The 20,657-nt window shown below is 41.9% G+C and overlaps 1 protein-coding gene and 1 long non-coding RNA gene across 6 annotated transcripts; both read left to right on the top strand.

Annotated features, from left to right (window-relative positions):
* Positions 1 to 293: 293 nt before the first annotated feature.
* On the top strand, positions 294 to 20,301 carry pacsin2 (protein kinase C and casein kinase substrate in neurons 2). Of its 5 annotated transcripts, none has more exons than XM_034578369.1 (12): positions 299 to 455; positions 7,793 to 7,858; positions 7,958 to 8,114; positions 8,285 to 8,520; positions 10,672 to 10,827; positions 10,939 to 11,114; positions 11,199 to 11,319; positions 12,615 to 12,662; positions 13,885 to 14,015; positions 16,954 to 17,100; positions 18,213 to 18,391; positions 18,479 to 20,301. In XM_034578369.1, the coding sequence occupies exons 2-12, from the start codon at positions 7,802 to 7,804 to the stop codon at positions 18,589 to 18,591; spliced, it is 1,521 nt and encodes a 506-aa protein (XP_034434260.1). In that variant the 5' UTR covers positions 299 to 455; positions 7,793 to 7,801; the 3' UTR covers positions 18,592 to 20,301. The 5 variants fall into 5 exon arrangements, with proteins under 5 accessions (XP_034434263.1, XP_034434260.1, XP_034434259.1 ...); XM_034578368.1 differs by having other exon boundaries at positions 7,767 to 7,858; XM_034578372.1 differs by lacking the exon at positions 16,954 to 17,100 and having other exon boundaries at positions 294 to 455; positions 7,767 to 7,858; positions 18,479 to 20,294.
* On the top strand, positions 14,077 to 14,770 carry LOC117757331. The gene is made up of 2 exons (XR_004613091.1): positions 14,077 to 14,521; positions 14,572 to 14,770. It is a non-coding gene; the product is annotated as an uncharacterized LOC117757331 (long non-coding RNA).
* Positions 20,302 to 20,657: the final 356 nt, after the last annotated feature.

Here is a 20,657-nt window from a genome sequence, read left to right as displayed (position 1 = left end):
AGATGATGAGTGAGTTTTCATTTTTGGATGAGCTATCCCTTTATGTTGCAGCAAATATAATTAACAGTGATAATACATATAGACAGTTTCAAGTTAAAAGTTGAATACATGAAAGGTAGACAATAGAAGAAGCATATCAAAAGGAAACAATTAACCTCAGAATACAAATAAAAGAACAAAGGTCCTAAAAGTGGTTCTTTAAGTTTCTTCCCAATTTCCTCCTTTGATGTAGAAACAAAACGCAGCCTGCCCCTCCTCGGTTTTATTCTGAAAATCCATACAGGATGTGCGGTGTGGCCGTCACCTACGCTAAATGACGCTGGTGTCAGTCAGTCGATCGGTGGTTCCGCTGCCGAGCGGAGAAAACGACCCAAAACGAGTCTTTACGCGGCACCGAGACGAGAAACAGTTCTTCAGCTGAACCCGAACCGTCCGGAGGAATACAATAAACCCAGGTACGTTCACACTGAGGCTTTTGAATTGTACAATTTAAACTTTTTTCCCCCCCATGTACTTCAGGGGGGCAGCGGCTAATTCGCTACCAGTAAAGCTAGTGAGCTAACGTTAAAGTTCACTAACTTACCCTCGGTTCGATGCTGTTCGGACCTGGAGATATTTACCACACGAGTTAAAGTGTGGAAATACAGTGTGACTAGTTCCACATTGATTCACTGGAACTTGGTTTGGGTTACGCGGGTGTTTCGGGTTGGAATTAAAAAAGTTCCTCAGATGGAAGCTAGCACCGACAGGTTCGCAGTTAACAAACCACCTTTGTGATTAATGGTGGGTTTAAGGTTGTCCTGACCCGGGTTAATTCCTGGAGAGGTTTCTTTTAGCCCAGCTGTCTTTCCGCCGGGAGACACTCATGTTTCGTTGCCTGGAGTGATAAAGGGTGGGGCAGCTCACCCGGGTATAGATAACGTCCGCGTCGTGCCGTCCTGCACATGCCTACATGACAACATACATACAAGTCCACTTCTCAGCTGCTCCTCAGACTCTGCTGCTCAGGGCTGTGATCTGCTGCTCAGGGCTGTGATCTGCTCAGGGCTGTGATCTGCTCCAGGGCCGCCAAGTCCACTCTCCTGGTCATTCAAATCAAGTTCCATCCACACAAAGGTGTGTTAGTACCTGACTTATTAGACTCAGTCACTTCGTTGCGTTTTACAGTGAGATCCTTATCAACACGAGGTCATTAATCACAGGGAACAGAGAAACCTGGGGGCCAGAACTCATCGTATTGTAATGAATGAATCACTGGAAGTTATCAGTCATGGAGGAGTGACATTAAGAAAGGTGGGGGTGTTTTATATGTGTGTGTGGTTTGTGTTTGTATGAGGCATAGTGTTGTCAGGGTAAAGCAGTAGTGAAAGCCCACGTGAAAAAAGCCGCTGGTTCCCTTTTTTAAAAGTGGGTGTGGGTATTCAACCGAGTTAAAGTTAGAATAGGTGTTCCAGTTTAGGCTGCTCTCCAGTTAAGGATCTGTGTTGGTGTATTAGTCTTGCAGAGCTGTGTCCTGTCGGTATAAATAAACTGGAACTCCCTCTGTGAAAGGGATTAGAAACAAGAAAGACTGATTTCGATTCACCACTAAATTCATCACAAATCGGACTCTTCAAAATTGCTAAATGTGCTTTCACAGCTGAGACCATTGGGCCGTGTATAAAGATGGTCGACGCCTTTCCACTTCCTCCCACTATTCAGAGATGAAGCCAAAATATCCAACATACGAACGCTGCCATCTTGAGCCGATGACGTTATTTTTTGGAGCGTCTGTGCAGTAGTGGGGGATGGCGCCGTGGTATCGTGGTCCTGTCGATACAGGTGCTTGGATTCAAGGAAATCATAACTGGAATTATCAATCAAGAAAATAAGCACCAGTCCATAATGAAAATGGCTGCATCCTTTATTCCCAGGTCCTCTGGTTTTTGTCAACACTTTGAACATACTGGTCCTCTGTGATTATTGTTTTCGTATCGAGAATCTCTGATGTGGACAGAACACAACTTCTAAAGGTCAAAAGCTGATGAACTTGCTTTCATCGCACTTTCCTGAAACGTCTGCTGCAGCTTTAAATGCACCACATGAGAATTTGCCTGCCGTTGACGCAAGGATCTCCTCTTCCCTGTCATGTAATACTGAATTTCCCTCCATTATGTTCTTCTCCGCGCAGCAGGCGGTTCCAGTGGAAAATACCTGAAAGTGTGGAACAAATGCCATTGTTTCCCCCTGACCACAGAGAAAAGGTTTTGGAGCAGGCGGACTGGTCAGTCATTCCTCAGCTAGAGTTGACACTGGTGTTGATGGACCAACGGTTTCATTGTCTTATGTTTTGATTCACTTGACTGTGGAATAAAGCTCTGGGTGTGGGTGTGGGTCTGTAATGGAGAGACTCTACATTTAAGAGGCCATATTCTTGTGAGTTCAGCAGTCGCATGCAGCTGTTGAGCTCACATGAGGAAAGAGGGCAGAGGTGATTGACTGACAGGGAAATAAAATCAAGGCCGTGACCTGCAGTGGCCGTGGAAACTTCTGACCTTCAAGCTTGAGGAAGCGAAGGAATGACTGTATTATTTTTTCTCTCGCAGCTCAGTCGGGATTTAGCAACGTCCTGCTGTGGAATTGCAATATTGAAGGGATAGATCAGCTCAGCCGCACTCCCCCCTCCGTCTGTGAGGTATTGCAGGCGTTTAATGCAACAAAAGAAGGAAATGGAAACATACTAGAAAAAATAAAATATCACCTGCGGTTAGCAATTTTAATTTGGCAACGCAGAACATAGTAAGCTTTCAGTTCTTATGTAATCACTCTGTCTTCCTGAAATGTTCATGAACAGCAGGGCTGGTATTGGTAGTGTGTGTCATTATTGCAAAATTAGATCCTAGAGATACTTACTGTAGCAGGAATTACAACAGAGTACAGGTGTTTATCAGTCTCTGTCTTTTTGTTTGTCCATGCGTCTGCCTGAGAGTCCGTCCGTTTGTCCGTCTTTCTGTTGACAGATTCTGTCACCACGATGGCGTCATAACCGTGCAAGGTACAGTCACGAAACTTCCGGGTATGTGGTTAAGATCAAAATGAAGGTGGAGTTTGAAAATGGGTCTGGTCTATCTCTATGTAATATAGTTATGATTACTCAGGCAAAGGAAGTGATGTTTTTCTTTTAAATGTGTACACCGTGTGCTCTTGGTTGCGTGGACGGGACTTGGAGGTTTCAGTATTTAGCAGGAAACACAATATGACGTGACAGTAGCCCCCAGTGTAGTTTTGCTTACTGCGCATGTTTCCCCTCTCCAGCAGCAAACAGAGGCAGAATGAATCTTTTTAGATTGTGTGACATTAACATGGCGATGTCCTTGCTACACACACTGATAAGACTGTGCTGTGACGGGTTTGATTCCACTGAAGTTTATACAACTTAATCTCACTTATCTAACAAACATGATTCTTCCTGGTTCAGAAGTGGTCATTTATAAAGTGCATGTGCAGTGTGTGACGGCTCAGGTTGGTCTGTACGTGCTCTGATTATATTTTTCACCCATCAATAGAAACACACACACACAGACTTTAAGGCTGGTCAGCTGTGTTTGCTCTCATCTCTTTGGTCGTGTATCCTGTTGTTTCCTGCTGCTCTGCTTAGTTCCTGATCCTGACACTGTTTCTGTGTGACGACCCCCAGAGAACCTTGAGAAATATAAACATGGCGTGAATAGACAGCTCGCTGCTGGTTTGTGGGAAAGAATATGTTCCTGTACACAAGGATGTATTCGTCCTGCCATCTGTCCAACAGTTAGCTCAGCCCCTCTCTTGCATCGACGTGTCTCCTTCTTCCTCTGACCCCATTTTTATTGCATTAATTAACTAATAAATACCAAACACTTGAAAAAACACCAGTGTGATAAGAACTACCCTAACTGAGAGATAATTGGCTGAGCCCAACCCGAAACCTGACAGGCAGATCTAGATACTAGATAGCCTGGCATTGTTGCCTGGAAAAACCCCACCTGAACCTGAATATCATTTCAAAATGGTCAGGTATCGACATTCTAGTGGCAAACGAGACGGTTCAGCTTCATTTCGTCCTTCTTGTTATACCGTCTATGATTTCTTCCTTTTTAATTCAGTCGTCGTCATCTCCTTCGAATTGCTCCCTCCTTGCACCAGCTGGGAAAGGACACTTGGATCTCGTGTCTGTTGCTTCGTAGTGACTCAAGTTCAGCGTTCATGTGCTTTTAATAACACGCGAGTCACCTTTTCCTTTTGCTGTCTCACTCTGTGCATCTCCTCCCCTTTTTGACTGGCTGCAGGCAGCTGCTGCTCTCTCTCTACCATTCACTAATTATCACAGGACACCTTCTACTTTAAAAAAAATGTATTTGATAAATGGGTGAGATGGATAATGAGAGTATGGGAACTTGCTCCTAATGCCAAGGTTCAGTTTAGGCATGGCAGCACTGAGGAATGCATTTGCTCACTTCTATCTTGAGACCGTTCTCAGCAGCCAGATTCCTGTGTGCTCAGTACATTTACTTATCAGCTGTTAGTGGATATCATTGTTGTGTTTGATTACGTAATCTCAAAGACTGTAATCATAAGGACCCACATTCACACAGGTTCTCTGCAGCCTTGATGGAATCATGCGTTTGTTGCCAAGACAGATTGTCCCGTGTAATTATTTCTCGCTGCTTATTTACATGACAATAAGACAAAGTTAAATAGCAGTTTATCCATTTAGCGTTGTTTACATATTCTCTTCATTCCCATGTGGCAGAGTGTGGAATTATATCAGCGTTCTCCTGCTGAGTGACAGATTGAGTGGACTTCAGACCTCAGCTTAGTCAAGAGCATTGTTTACAGTTCTGGGTCAAGCCATGTACAATTGTTTAACACAGCCCCCCCACACATGTCCTAGAGAGCCAAGGGTGTGCGGACGTTTGTTCCTGTTTGCTCTTGATTATATCGGACCTGGGAAAAGAGCTTTTGTGCTGAAGGAATTCCCAATAGATTGTTGTAGATATCGTAGATGTTTTTGGCTTGCAAGGTCATTTTCCATTCATCAGTCTAATTTTAAAATCTTGTCATTAGAATGAAGCTGCGTCTAGGTCAAAGGACGAGGTCTCAATCCGGAACAAACTGAACCACGGCTCGGTTCGTTTATGGTGGGAAAACACAATTTTTTTTCATAGTTTGGACTTTCTGACCAATTGCAAGAAGTTGAGACGGCATTAAACAATAGAAGAAGAAGAGGAAGCAGCTCGCAGGATTACTTGCAGTCTTCATCACGCTCCAATGTTTGAATGAGGAGGACGTTCATTTGGCGAGAAGTAGGTTACTCCCCTCCAAATTGACAACACACCACCGACGTCAGACGCACACGCCCATCTACAAACCAATCATTGTCAAGTATAGGTAGACGCAGCCCATTCAGGTGATAACGACCACGATGTGAAACCAAATATAACAAAAACTTAAAACCTTGTTTCAGACTTACAAGCGTGAAAATTCCCTAAAACTAAATTTCCATTGTACCAACATCACAGGATCATTTCTCAAAATGTTTTGTGTGTAAGTGGAGTGTGTAATATCATCGGTAACTGGGTATTTGTTCATATGTGTTGTGTGATCTCTCAGCTCTTCCTTGTGTGTCAAAGGAGGAACTTGTTCATACTAAAGTTGTCACACGCTGTAAATCCCACTGTTGTGATTGTGTTGTCGAGCTTGTGGAGGTTTCTCTGAAGCAGCGAAGCACTTGTTGCCATGTTTAGAGCAGATATTTGCGGCTCGCTCCATGTGTCCCTCTCTGGTGCTGCAGTAGTGATCGGTGAATGATGAATATGGACAGCTGCTGCAAGATGAAAAAAACTGTGTGGACAAAGTGTGATCTTCATACTCAGACATGATCTTTTGTCATCATTTCTGGACTTGTGTCTCTTTCGCTTATAAAAGCACACAGGAGTATTTATGCATAGTACAGTCCTGTATGTGCTTTGTGTGTGTGTGTGTGTGTGTTTGTGGCCAAAAGCTTCTTTGATTCAAAAGGATTTCAACTCTGATACACAAAATATAAATACTGAAATCATAGACACAAATACAGCTTGATTAATATGATATTAACTGTTTTCTATGGCAAATAATTAATTGACAAAAGGTTATGATCACATTAAACGGTCCCCTGACTCCCTTTCTTCTCAGATTATGGTTTTGATCGTTTATTTGATCAATATTAAATTTTAAGCTTCCGTCTTGTAAAAATGATAATCAAGTTTTCTCTGGAAATATGACAGAAAACATCAGTTTTTGTGGTTGTGGCTTTGTGTGTGTTTGGTTGTGTGACTGACCTGATTGTAAACTAGCAATACAGTTAAAGGGAGGATTGTTCCTTCGCCTCCTCATCCTGTGGTGACCACAATACTACCCTCTGTCCAAATGCTGCCCTCGAGGGCCACGGGCCACTAACCATTGACCAACACACACACACACACACACACACACACACACACACACACACACACACACACACACACACACACACAATGCATCTTCTGATCACAAGTGGACCGCTCCAAATTAGAGATGGGGAATTTTGTCATGAATCACATTTAAATGCAAAAAACACGCGGTCATAAGTATATTTAATTGTGATTATTTTTAAAACAAGAAAAATAGTTTTAGCTGCAAGCAACCATTAAGAAAATCGTAACTATAAATATACTGTATATGTGAATTTTATATATATATATACACACACACACACACACACACACACACACACACACAGTCTTTGTCAGTATGTGTCAGCTGCACGTAACCAAGGTCTGAATGTATTTAGTTGCAAGAGATACTAGAGAGGAGAAGAGGCTCCAGTCTGAAGATGAGGAGGAGAGGAATGAGAAAATGGGCAGAGGAAGAGGATGGAGGGGAGGAATGAGGGGATAAATAAAGAGAGACTGTTTGGGGGGGATGTTGGGTTTGAAATGGATGTGAGGACAGAGGAGGGGGGAGAGGAGAGTAACAGAGGACTGTCTGTGGAAGCATTGAGACGGATACGGAAGCTGCCCACTGTGTGCAGTCTCTTTTTCTATCTAGCTGTCAGACACACACACACACACACACACACACACACACACACACACACACACACACACACACACACACACACACACACACACACACACTTCTGTAGTTCAGCTGAGACTGTGCTGCTGCTGCCAACAACCACTGTGGATTGATTTTGTCCCGTGTTGAATGTGATGAGTTGATTAAAAATGGATGAAAACACCCACCTGCTGCCTCCGTTATCAAACCACTTCACACACTTTCTCTTCCTTTCCATTTCTTCCACTCTCCATATCACTCCTCTTATCACTGTTGGTTTGATGCTGTAGGTTTCATAGTACACACACACACACACACACACACACACACACACACACACACACACACACACACACACACACACACACACACACACACACACACACACACACACACAGAGATACAGAGATCCAGAGATCAATGCGCTAAAAAGATGTCTCTCTTCTTCTTTGTTTAACATATTTAACTTTCTTGAATGTCAGCGTAACTCCTGGTGTTTTTAAACAGAACTTGAACAAACAAGATAAACAGTGAAACAACATTCACTGTTATGACATTTTGCTCTTGAAGTGATTGTTTGTAGATGCAGATATTCCATGTAGTTGTTTGTCTTTGACTCAGTGGTGACGTAGTATTTATCACATTCACCTAAGTTTATGTTTTTATTTTTCCAGGCCCTACAAACTGAGAGTAACTTAAGGCAGCAGCGATGTCGGGCTCCTACGACGACTCCATGATCGATGTCTCCAGTGATAGCTTCTGGGAGGTGAGACAACATAACTTCCTCTGCACGTCCACATTTCCCACGGATGTTCTACTTCCCTTTCTCACCTCTCTGTCTCTGTCTCTGTTCCTGGTTCCTCAGGTCGGCAACTACAAGCGAACAGTGAGACGGGTAGACGATGGCAACCGGCTCTGTAATGACCTGATGAACTGTCTCCATGAGCGGGCACGTATTGAAAAGTCGTACGCACAGCAGCTCTCAGAATGGGGCAAACGTTGGCGGCAACTCGTAGATAAAGGTACATAAGTAAAAATGCTTTTAATCCAATTCTCTATATAACATAAACATCAAAATGTGATTGTGTTCTTCACTCTCTTAGGCACGATGCGCTACATTGTGCTAATGCAATTATTATTGATGCATTTACGTCAATGTCCAAATACTGACGGGTGAATAACTCTTTCTCAGGTCCTCAGTATGGTACATTGGAGCGGGCTTGGTCAGCTCTGTGCACGGAGGCGGAGAAGGTGAGCGAGCTCCACATGGAGGTGAAAGCAGCGCTGATGGGAGAAGACTACGAGAAACTGAAGAACTGGCAGCGAGACTCTTACCACAAACAGATGATTGGCGGCTTTAAAGAGAGTAAAGAGGCTGAGGACGGCTTCCGCAAGGCTCAGAAACCCTGGGCCAAGAAACTCAAAGAGGTGCGGATTTCTTCAAACTTTGGTCAAACATGTTTGCAGACTAAAAGTGCTAATATACATAAAAACAAACTACGAAGCATTTCATCTTTCCTGCAAGTATTTCAATGAATCATGATTCATTTCATCAGTCACACGTCTCAAAACGATGATGTCAGGAATGAGAGGCTCAGGTCTCATCTGACATTGGACCTGGTCTTTATGTATCCGTAGCTTAAAGCTGCACCAAATTGCACCCACTCATAGATATCAGTACTCTGAATATGCCAGATTTATTGATATCGAGATCAATAAATTATTCCTGAGGAAGTCGGTAAATATATAACAAATATTCCATTTGAGTTGCAAACTATAAACTTCTAAGCAAGTAATTTCTCACCTCACTGATTAAAGCCGTTAACGTCAATTTTACCATTCACTTCACATGATTCAATATTACTGACACATCATTGTCTCTTTTCTCTCCATGACTACCTGCTTACTAAACAACAAACACGCACAGGGACATTTGAAGCCTCTAAGTGCTGCTCATGAACCTGAAGCTCCTGCCAAACATCAGTCACATTGTGCCGAGGTGGCAGCCAGTTATCCTGTCTGACTTTGATTGTCAGTGGAAAGGAAGGAAGCCCCAAGGCCACTGTCACCTCTTAGTTCAAAATAAGCTCCATGTATTTCCTACTAGTGCATTCACTTTGGCAGCCTGTTTACTCGGCAGCACTCACGCTCCTTTATGTTTCTGTGCAGGCTCATATACACATGTACAAGCAAATATCTGTGTGTTCAAAGCCGCTGAACATTTTTGTAACCTTCAGGCTCTTTTCCCCCCTGTTTCCTGTGTGAGTGATGTCACCAGAGGGGTTGTGACATCCTGGCCTTTTCACTGAGCAGATACAGAACAATGCAGTGTCGCAGCCATAGTGACTTATTGATCCACTGTATAGACGCGGACAAGAGGTGGAGGGCAGAGAGGAAATGAGAGTAATTAACTGGTCTAGAAAATTAGGGGCTGACATGGGTGACATAGGCAGAATGTCAATATTAAGGGAGTACATACATTCAGAATGACAGCCAGTGTTGGAACTTTATATTAGAGGACCGGCCTTTACACTCACACAAATAGAGGAACACATGACTGACGGTTTGAGCAAATTAAAGAGAAGAAAGAGTTGTGCAGGCTTGTTTCCTAAGACCCTGTTCAGAGCTGGTAACAACATCAGTCCTGAGTGATCAGATCCCAAGTGGTCAGTGCTAAGTCCTGGTCTGAAAACATCCATATGCGTCCTGAGATCTGATCCCTCGGACCAGATTCTGAGAAGATCAGAGATGCATGGGGCCACATTCTGTGACGGCTGTGGCTCAGTAGGTTGAGATAAGGTCTAACAGAAGGTCGGAGGTTCGATCCCCCACTCCTCCAGTCTGCATGCCAAAATGTCCTTGAGCTAATTGCCCTTGACGGCTCTGCTGACAGTGTATGAATGGTATGTGATATAAAAAGCGCTGTGTATAGAACCACTGTATGAATGTGTGTGAATGTGACTAGTCAGGAAGACTGGAAAAGCGCTATATACATTCTGTCCATTTATCATTCTTTTCGCTGTGTGAACGCCTACTCAGCTGATTCTCTACAGTTTCACAATGAATCTGACTTTTATTTAAACTCTTCAATTACCATACGTTAATTGTTTGTGGCCACAATATCAACATGAACCACCACCTAATGATTTAAATCTCTCTCTCTCTGCCAACACATGCAACAGGCTGTATAATCAAACACACAATATAATTTGGTCTTCTTGAACAGAAATTATGAATGTAGTGTGTATTTGCGATTAAAGGGGGGAAGTAAGATCTGATCACATGTGGTCACACATTCAGGAAGTAGTTTAATACCAGATGTGAACAGATTAAATAAGCCCTGTCCGTTTGTCATTGGACCTCTCACGACGGATGTTAATACCAGATCTGACATGTCTGCTCGGGCCTCGGCCCAAAGTCAGACTGTACTACCCGACGTTTCATAAATAGAATCAGGCTGGATGAGTTTGCTTCCTCTATTCTTGTCTGTCTGAGCATTAGCTCTTTCCTAGAACAGATAAAGTACTTGGTTATCTAATCATTTGTGTTGATATTAAAGATATTTATTGGAATCCACAGGTGGAGACGATGAAGAAAACTTATCATTCCGCCTGCAAAGAGGAGAAGCTGGCGGCCAGCAGGGAGACAAACAGCAAACTAGAGAGCAACAACAACCCTGAAGCGCAGAAGAAGCTCCAGGAGAAGGTGGAGAAGTGTCAGCAGGAGGTGCAGAAGGTAAGACTTTCCGTACAGTGGGATGAGAAAGTAAAATTCTCTTTTTAATTTTCCTTTCAAATACAAATTCATGTTTTAATTGTAATCTCGTTGTCCCTTCTTGACGTCCAGACTAAAGAACGCTATGATAAATCCCTTGAAGAGCTGGACAAGGTGACCCCTCAGTACATGGAGAACATGGAGCAGGTGTTTGAGCAGTGGCAGCAGTTTGAAGACAAACGCATCAGCTTCTTCAGAGAGTTGCTGCTGGAGGTTAAACAGCACCTGGACCTCTCAACCAATCACAAGTCAGTCTGTCCCAAGTAACCAAGTCCGTCAAAGATTTAATTAAACGCTCAGAAAATAATGTACTTCCTGTTCTGTGCCGTCAGATTCCAGACGATCTACCAGACGATGGAAGACACAATCTCAGCCACTGACGCTGAAGAGGACTTGAAATGGTTCCGGTCCAATCACGGCCCAGCCATGCCAATGAACTGGCCCCAGTTTGAGGTAAGTTCATGAGAGGGGAAGAATGAATGTGGATCATCTAGAGACAGACACACACCAGGTTATGATCCTGAAGTACTCTTAAGGAAGGATTGTTGTTGCTGCTGACTTCAAAAGATGAATACACATAGTAATAGTCTTTATCTATTATTTAGTAGGGTACTTAAGAGTGAAGTCCTTATTTATCTGGAGATGCCTACTGTGTCCTCTTAAGGACCATTGGTGCTCTGAGTGGCCCAACTGTGAGAAGCATCAGTCAGAAGGAGAAGACAAACTTAACAGTGTTGAGAGAAGGAATCTTCAAGCGGAGCACTGCTATAGTTTTATTTTCCATGTGCATTGATCCCAAGCTGGAGTTATGGCCTGGTGTCAGCTTTGTCGCTGAAGTGTGCTGTTTGGCAGCAGAAGTGGCTGTCAGGGGGGGGTGGCAGTGAGAGCGATGTTATGTCAGGAGGTGAAAAATGAAAGAAGGAAGGAAAGGCCAAAATGTGCTGCATGTGCTTTCTGTGCCATAATTTATGAAGCTGCTGTGAGTGTTCTTGCAGGTATGACTGTTCCAGTGAGGCCCCCGTTTACAACTTCCATCATTATTACTGCTTGGCTCTTGCAAGACTTTTTTGACAAAGAGGATTAAATCTCATTTCTGTCAAAAATATACTCAAACATAAGCCTCAACGCTGTAGATGTGCACAAGAAACTAATAGGCTGTCAAAAACAACATGCATGATAAAAGGTTAGTTGCTTGTACAAGCTACTGGCTGTTGTCATTTAGCTGTTTTAAGTTGTTTTAACAAGCTGAAGTAATTCCTGAAGTAATTTGCTGATTAAGGTTATTACTTCTCGAGCCAGAACAATATGGGTTTTGGGGAGCTAATGCAGATACTGATATTAGAAAGTAAAAATCCCCAGTAGTGAAATATCAGTGGATCTATATTTACAAAAAAATCCTAAAATGTGATTATCAAACGAGGAAATAAAAGATATTTTACAGTTAAACCATAACCTTTAATTATAAATAACTTTAAATACGAAGAAAACACAAATATAATCAAATACATAGAACTTGATGTAAAATATAACCTTCTTTTCTGCATTGTTTATTTAATATCCCCATTTTTCTGCATAAAATATATGCAGATACTGTCTGTGAAAGATAAATCAGTTGGGTTTTTGTTGCTGCATCCCCAAACTAACATTTTTTGCAGCTTGTAGTTTGTACCTCCACAGTTTCAGGATTAGAAATTGTTTTTTGCATTAACCCTTTTTTTACACCTGCTTCCCTTTCCCGTGTCTGACAGAATTTGGACTGGTCCCATCCTCGCTCCTTTAAGAGAAGGTTCATTGTAGTGAGTTCTGCATGGGAGGGCTGTTCTGTCACAGCAGCCATGGGAGGGGGGAGATCGTGTTTTTTTTTTTTATAGAGCACTAACACACTCACCACTTACTGCTTCCATTTGTGTGTGTTTGAGGTGGTTGTGTTTGTATCTTGTAATTCAAAGTCCAGAGAATTATATAAGATATAAAAGGCAAATCATAGTGCACTGTACACAGACACCCCCGTCTCTGCCATAGTTCTGTATGTTTATGAAAATGTTTGGCGTAACCTGCATCCACTCTCCAGCCTCTTCTCCTGTTAACTAAGGGAAGTTTACGTAGCTTTTCCTGGATGTCAAACATCCTCGAATCTATACCACTATTTTCGCAGCTTGTTGTTGTTCACATTTGAACTCTGACCCCTCAGTGACCCTCCTCAATCATGAGTGCTCTCCATGTGGAGAAGAACATCAGCTCAGCAGCGTCTCAGAGTCTCAGGTCGTCGGCCAGACCGGAACAACTTTGATCTTTTAAATTTGAGAGGCCTGAGAAATCAGAGCAGTCAGACGAGCCCTTTGGAAAGCTTGGAGGTCACACTTACTATTGTTATATATTATATATAATTTATATATATGAGACTGCTGTCTGGATTATGGAAATTCATTTTTAGCCCCATTACCTAAGCAACATCTTAGCAGATCAAATTGTACGAGCAGTGGTATAAGGGATGAGGAGGTCTGCAGGGTGAAGTGGTGCAGGGCCACTTCAATGGTTAAAATGGATTTCAAGCACCACGGGTAACTGGGTAGTTCACCATTATAAAAATAGAGCGATGGAACCAGACATGATGCTTTTGAGCAACATTTACAACTGAATTTATAAATAAAAGACACGTTTTTTTGGGCTCACTCTCCCTGGTTGGCCTCTGGTGGAGGGGAGATCCCTTGGTGCTGTGTTTCTTTCAACAGGTGATGGATTCTGTACATGTTTTTCTCTCTCATCTCTTTATCAGGAGGTTTGCACAGTATTGTATAAACACACATGTGCATGTACAGTTTCAAAGTCCAGATTTGGTGCCACAGTCTGGGAAATGTTTCACAGATTGTTGGATTGTGTGATAAAGTGTGTGTGTGTGTTTATATTGCAGTGCCTGTGATGTTCTCCCTCCGCTTTCAAAGTCAAAGTCAGTTGGCACAGTCACAGGTGGAATGTCTAACAGTAATATGTGTGTGTGTGTCTGTGTGTGTCTATCAGGACTGGTCCATAGACCTGAACAGAACACTCAGCAGGCGAGAAAAGAAGAAGCCATCGGAAGGCGTCACGCTGACCGGCATCAGTCAAACTGGATCAGACCAGCTTGTTCAGTCTGTCAAGACCAGCAGCAGGTAGATATCTAATCACTTAACAAACACACAGGAAACTGAGCAACACACACACACACACACACACACACACACACACACACACACACACACACACACACACACACACACACACACGCTCTGACTTTCCAATCCAAACCTCTCCACATCTCAGATAATCCCCCCCTTCTTAAGGAATCCTTGTAAAACATTGCATAAGGGAGGGGAAGCTCCGGGACTGACGTCAAGTAGCACGGACGTTTCCATAGCAACAGTAAACATGTAGTTACAGTTTGCTGGGAAAGAAGTCATCCCCGAGAGACGGGGAGTCTGCTGGTCCATAGCCAAAGTGAGCCAAAAGTAATGTGGAAATGTTACTCATACACAGCGAGACCGTTCAGAGTATATTTATATTGGTACTGGAAAATCCAGAGAAGGCAGGATAAGTGTTGTTAAAGTCAGAAACACCTGCAATTCTCTTTAGACATTTCTGGTTCACATAAATAATAAAGCAAAATTTAGATATTTGAGTTTGATTTATAGAAAACCAACAAGATGTGGCACGTAATCAGTTTTTTAGTCCATCAAAGCAAAGAGAAACCACGTATAATTAACTTTATTTGAGATTTACGGCAACAAAATCCTTGTTGTCCCTCAATATTGATTTCAATGCAGGACTTGTGATCATTGATTTAATATTCTAATGATCCAATTACATATAAAGGGATTAAATGTCTCTACAAGCTTCAGAGCCACTTGATATTCGATTGGCAGCTTTTCAAAACATGATGCAATGTCTCTGAGACGAGATAAGATAAACAAGTTATTGTGCTCTGGCAGAGAAATGTGTGTGTTTGGTGTTGTGGCAACAGTGGTGCATGGAGATGGCAACAAACAGTAGATGAACGTAAAAATAACTTTTCATGCCGCAATCATCACAGTCAAAACACAACACACAGTCATTGCACAGAGATGTATTCGGAAAGATGTGAGCTCCTGTGTGTGTGTGTTATATTTTTTTCGGGATTAAGTGCGGTTTGCTGTGAGCTCCCTGGCCTGTGTCTTAATGCCTCACATTCCTCTGTGGCGCCGTAATGAGGTTTCCTTTATGAATTAATGTACAAACACCTGCTATCAGCCCTTATCCACACATCAGTACAAGTGGTGTGTGTGCAGAAATCACGAGCGAGGAGTATGTGGAGGAGTCAACACGGGGAATGTAAGGCACGGAAAGCATTTGACCTCTGAACTTGAAAAACGTCAAACGCTCTGCTGCTCCCTCAACCAGCATTTACACAGAACATTGTTTCCCCTGTCGTTTCCTCCACATTTGGATGCTGCCTGTCTGATCTAATAATTCAAAATCTTGTAGTGTGGGCATGTTTAAGATTCAAGAGAAGAATATATGTGAATATTCTCCATTTGTTCATGATGAAACCCAATTTTCAAGTTGGTTAGGTATTTAAAACTCCTGTAGTTTGACTGAGCTCAGCTTTAGTCACCAGCTGTGGCGAGCAGAGCTCCATTCACACATCTAAGAGACGCCATTAGGTGATAAGGAGAATTTTAAAAATAAATACACAATAATGGACATGGATAAGATAGAAATACAGCTCTTTAAATACTTCCGTTTAATTTGCAAGATCAAGTGTGTTTGTTGACTGAAACCCTCTAAAGTAACTTTGTGCCAGACTCTTACTCGAGCTGTGTTTGCTGTTGCAACTCCTCCGAGTTGAGCCTGAGGAGTCATGCATGGCATGACTGTACAAACAAAGGCGTTCACGTTTCTCTGCTTCACACTCTCCAGGGCCAACTGATGTCGTCTGCTGTTAACGGCCCAATATTTCTGTAAATGGAGAAAAGAAACCCTGTGTTTCCTCTGATGAGGTCGTCTGCACCAAAGTTTTGTCCCTTGACGTGTAACGTCACAATGGAAGGAAACAAACTGCACTCGTGTGGCTTTTTCAGAGAGATTTTGCACAGACACAACTCTGAGCAGACACAGTGTTTGATGTGTCACTCAGGGAAGTGTCTTATTAATGTTTTCCTAAGGTTGTGTTAATTATAAGGTGCAGGCTTTATCATAACAAAGGCAATTGTTGCCACGTTGTCTCTTTTATCTGTGTTTAGGTTTAAGAAGTTGTTCTATTCTCTGATTGTAATACCTTGTTTATTGTAAAATGGAAGTACAATGATTATTGGCTCATCTGTCTCCATCATTTTCTGCTCAAAAGTATCACTTCCCCAAACTGACTCTGGCCATGCTGTTTTCTTTCACTTCACATATTCAATTCTACAATGGAGTATTAGGGAGATTACGAGAATAATGTGGAAATATTACGAAAAGTGTATCTTTTGACATCAGCACCACATTATAATTAGTATCATGACTTAAAAAAGATTGTGAAAGAAACCGTGTCTATTCTGAAGATAGAATCCCACAGACTTGGAGGAAATTAACTGTAAGGAGAAGGAAATGGCTGATGGTGGTCGAGGGATGTTGGTTGCATCTGTGTGATATTATGACACATGATACACTGGGTGGTTGACAAAAGCAGGTTTCTTATTTTTAAGAGGCAACCATTGATTCTTGCCATCTCAGAAAACTGTAGCTGAAGTAGCGAACAAGTTAAGCTTATGTTTACTCCATTAATTGGCTGATTATTTCTTTCATTTAACTCCTTAACAGGGTTTTAATTATATACTTTGTTACAAAAATACTACTGTGCTAAAAACCTTGAGTTCCAGACCAAAGTCAGTATTTGATGTGTGCAAAAGACACTGTTTGGGGAAGTGGTTTTATTTAAGGTCAGAATATCAAACTGAGCAGCTGCAGTGGAAGATGCTTCTTTGTCTCCGTCTTTGTCACGCTTTCTCCCCCGGTCATGTTTGTCACAGGTGTGTATTTATACGTGTGAGTTCATGTCAACAACCCATCTCTCACTGTGTTCCATGTCGTCAGCCTGACTGTGCCCACTAAAACAGCACCAGTGGGCTCGAACCCCTTCGACGAGGAGGTGGAGGAGGAGGAGGAGGAGGAAGAGGAAATGTCTGTGGAGCAGGAGACCACAGTCAACCACATCAGTGTGGAGAAAGAGGAAATAAAAACGTTGGTGAACAAGGGGGAAAACACTCTGCCAACCCGCAAACTTCTCGCCCCCTCTTTTCTCTGTCTCTTCTCCGTGGTTTGCCGTTCACTCCTCGTCTCCTGCCTTTTACTTTGTTCCCCTTCTCTCTGGTGTCCCCCTCTCGTCCTGCAGGTGGCAGGTTCTTGTGCTGCTCTGCATGGTCACTGGAATGACACGGCACACAAAAACAGTGTGTGTCTGTCCTTCACTTCTAACAGTGCCATGTTTTTCAGAACGTTACATGTGATGTGCTGTGGGGGGGGCATGTTTCCGCCTTACAGTCAGATCTGAATATCTACACACTCGTATACACTTTATACTGGTTGTTAATATGTTTTCTCAGTTAAAAGATGATTAAAACACAATATAACATTAAAAAAGACGCATACACATAAATAGAAATTTAAATTGGTACGATTTAAGGTACAAATACATGACTTCAACCTGTTTGGTAAAATGTCACACTGCCTTTTTATACTCAAATTTAACAGGGTGAACAGTAGATGTTGCAGCTGTGACCAGGTCTGACTGTAAATCATTTGTGTGTATTTACTGTTTTACAACTATCGTGTCTGTCAAAGCCAGAATCTCTTTTTGGTGTTTTAGTGGCTCCCCCTACTGGCCATTCAGGTCAAACACCAATCATGCATCCACTCCCATGATCTGCGTCGCTGCTTGTTACTGAACTTTTCACGTGTCTTCTGATGTGTTGTCATGTTGGTTTTGTTTCATTGTGTGCACTTTCACTTTTAGCCTTTGATTTTGAAGTGGTAACTTTTGAATCATGTTGCCTGACACAAACACAAATCTTGCCTTGTAGCTCTGATGTCATACTAAAGCATGTTTCCCACTCATTTAGAGTTTGTTTTCAGGATAAAGCCCAAAGCTGTCCGTGGATTCAGAGAAGCTTTCGGGCTTTTTGTGTGTTTTGACGTTACTTTACTTGGTGTTGTGTTTATTTTTCTTGCTTTTTCTTGCTCTAACATTGAACTTTTGCTCCTGCTTACGCCTGCCATGCTGGGTTGTCCTGTCCGTCTATGAGGCCCTGAGATGTACAAGAGTTTCTAAGTGTCTGTCCTGTCTTTTTGTCCAGTGTGAGCAGCATGGAGAAGACTCCAGACTGGTCAGATGAGGACACAGGAAGTAACCCATTCTCCGCCAATGGTGAAGGGAACCCGTTCGAGGAAGAGTCAGCTTCTCCGCTATCTGTGGCTGTCAGAGCCCTCTACGACTACGAAGGGCAGGAACAGGACGAGCTCAGCTTCCAAGCAGGTATGGAGCCGAGATGGAGTGAAAGATTCCGAAAGAAACCAGACTACAAAAACAGAGTATTTATCTGTTTCTTTCTCCTTTTTCCAGGGGATGAATTAACCAAAATTGGCGATGAAGACGATCAGGGTTGGTGCAAAGGCCAACTCAAGGGCGGAAAAACGGGCCTATATCCTGCTAACTACGTGGAGGCCATCCAGTAGTGGATTGTCACAGATGAAAACGAATGTGAAGAAAGTGGTTTGTTAAGAAATGACAGCGGCTGGAAAAGGCTCGGCCTGAATTTTTCACCCCTTCGCTCCCTGTTGATGGAGACTGGACCGGCGTGGGAGAAGGACGGAGAGGATGCGGATTATAACAGGACCACTTGACATATTTTTGCTTTGACCCGTCGTAGAAAAGTGCTAAGGTGGAGATTAACCTCCACTTTCCAGATGATGCCAGGCGAGGAAGAAAACGAAATTGCTGTCAGCGTAAAAATATGTTACTTAAAATCCCATTTATGCTGTTACAAAAATAATAGGTATTCTAGTAAATATATATATATATTAGATAAAACTCAATGAACTTTATGTGTGAATCTATATATTGTTTTAATGAAACACTGGGATGACTCCGACAAATCGTTTTGCGATGTTAGCCATGCAGACTTTATACGCAAGCCACTGTGGATTCATTAAGGGAGACGACCCTTTTTATAAATTTGATTAACCATTTCTGTTAATAAAAGTACATTTCATAAATATTTCAAGAAACTTTTGCAGAAAAAAAAGCCCTTATATCGAGTATTGCGTCAGATTTAACTTGCATTGTTCTTTCGTTCCTTTCAGGGTTTTTCGTTTGACTGTTCGGGTTTTTTTTTTTTTATAAGGAATGATAACGACATAATCCTCACATAGTCCTCATTTAGCTCACAGTGGGCCGGTTTTCCTCGAGTCACTGCGAATGAATGTATATTCACTGATTGTATTTCTTCACCTGTCCATCATTCACTATTGCTGATGCTGGGTTTTCGCCATCACTCACACCTCGAACAACTATCCACCCAAACATCTCCTTTCTGTCGCAGACTGTAATGCTATACGTTTTATTTCCACTCGACACTGAAAGATTTTCGCACTTGAATCTCCCATGTTTTAGTTCTCTCACTTCTTGTTAAATACAGTTATGGGAGAGTTTTAGTGTTTTTTTGTTTGACAATATATTACAAGTTATAGCAATAAAACCACAGGCGAGTGTGGTTTTCCATACGTGCATGTAAATAGCCTGGATTAAACAAACCTTACGTCAACATCAGATGAAATGTAGTTGGAAGTTGATTGTTAATTTATGATGCCACAAGTGCTTTTTTGTTCTACTCTTGTTAAAATGCTGTGACTGAGAATCAGTTTGTACGTTAATTGAATGTCTAATGGAAAAATATCCCTTGAATTTGTCATTTTGTTATGTTTGTAAATATGACTCTTATTTCCCCCCCCTTCGTAGAGAGGGCTATATTCACGGAGTAAATCGACAAATACTTTGTGAATAATTGTTGATTTTTTCTCTAAGGAGCTATGACATGAATGGACGTGCCTGATTTCATAACCTTAATACATGTTTGGATTAAGTAGTTCTGTCTGCTTGAGTTTTTTTGTAGAGCTGAACTTCAGGCGAGAAACCTCTTGTGCAAGCTCGAAATTCATTAACTGCCTATTGTTCTGATGAAATCACTGAAATATGCTATTTGATGCCCTCAACTGCAGCACAAGAGGAAGATGATTATTTTTTGTCTTTAATAATAAAGAGAAAGGAGACGTTTTCCGCGTTTTCAGGGCGTGCTGTCGTCAACACGCAACAGCTGTACTTGCACAGTAAGGTTTGTAAAAATGTTGTTCCACAACATAATAAATGAATTTATTGGAAAGAAAATACTCAATTTTGTCCTGAGTGCTGATTTTGTTTTGTGGTTAAAATTGTAATATAATAAGCACCAAAATTCACATTTGGAAAAGGAAAGTAATGATTTGTAGTGATCAAAAACAAGATATTTAATGAATACTTGATATATTAAATGATAAAATACATTTATTTCAAAGATATAGCAAAGACACATGCATGAAATAACGAAATGAATACGGGTCATTAGAAGGGTAGTGATACAAAAATGTTTTTTATTCAAAAAGTAACAGGAGCCCTCGTTAATTGTGCTTTACATTACACTGATCATGTACAAATAAAAAGCAACACTTCAGAAAAGTATGGAGTGCCTAATATATAATAAACAATA

Source organism: Hippoglossus hippoglossus, chromosome 23 (assembly GCF_009819705.1).
Source record: "Hippoglossus hippoglossus isolate fHipHip1 chromosome 23, fHipHip1.pri, whole genome shotgun sequence".
NCBI classification, from domain to species: domain Eukaryota; kingdom Metazoa; phylum Chordata; class Actinopteri; order Pleuronectiformes; family Pleuronectidae; genus Hippoglossus; species Hippoglossus hippoglossus.
This window is presented reverse-complemented; position numbering and strand designations above follow the sequence as displayed.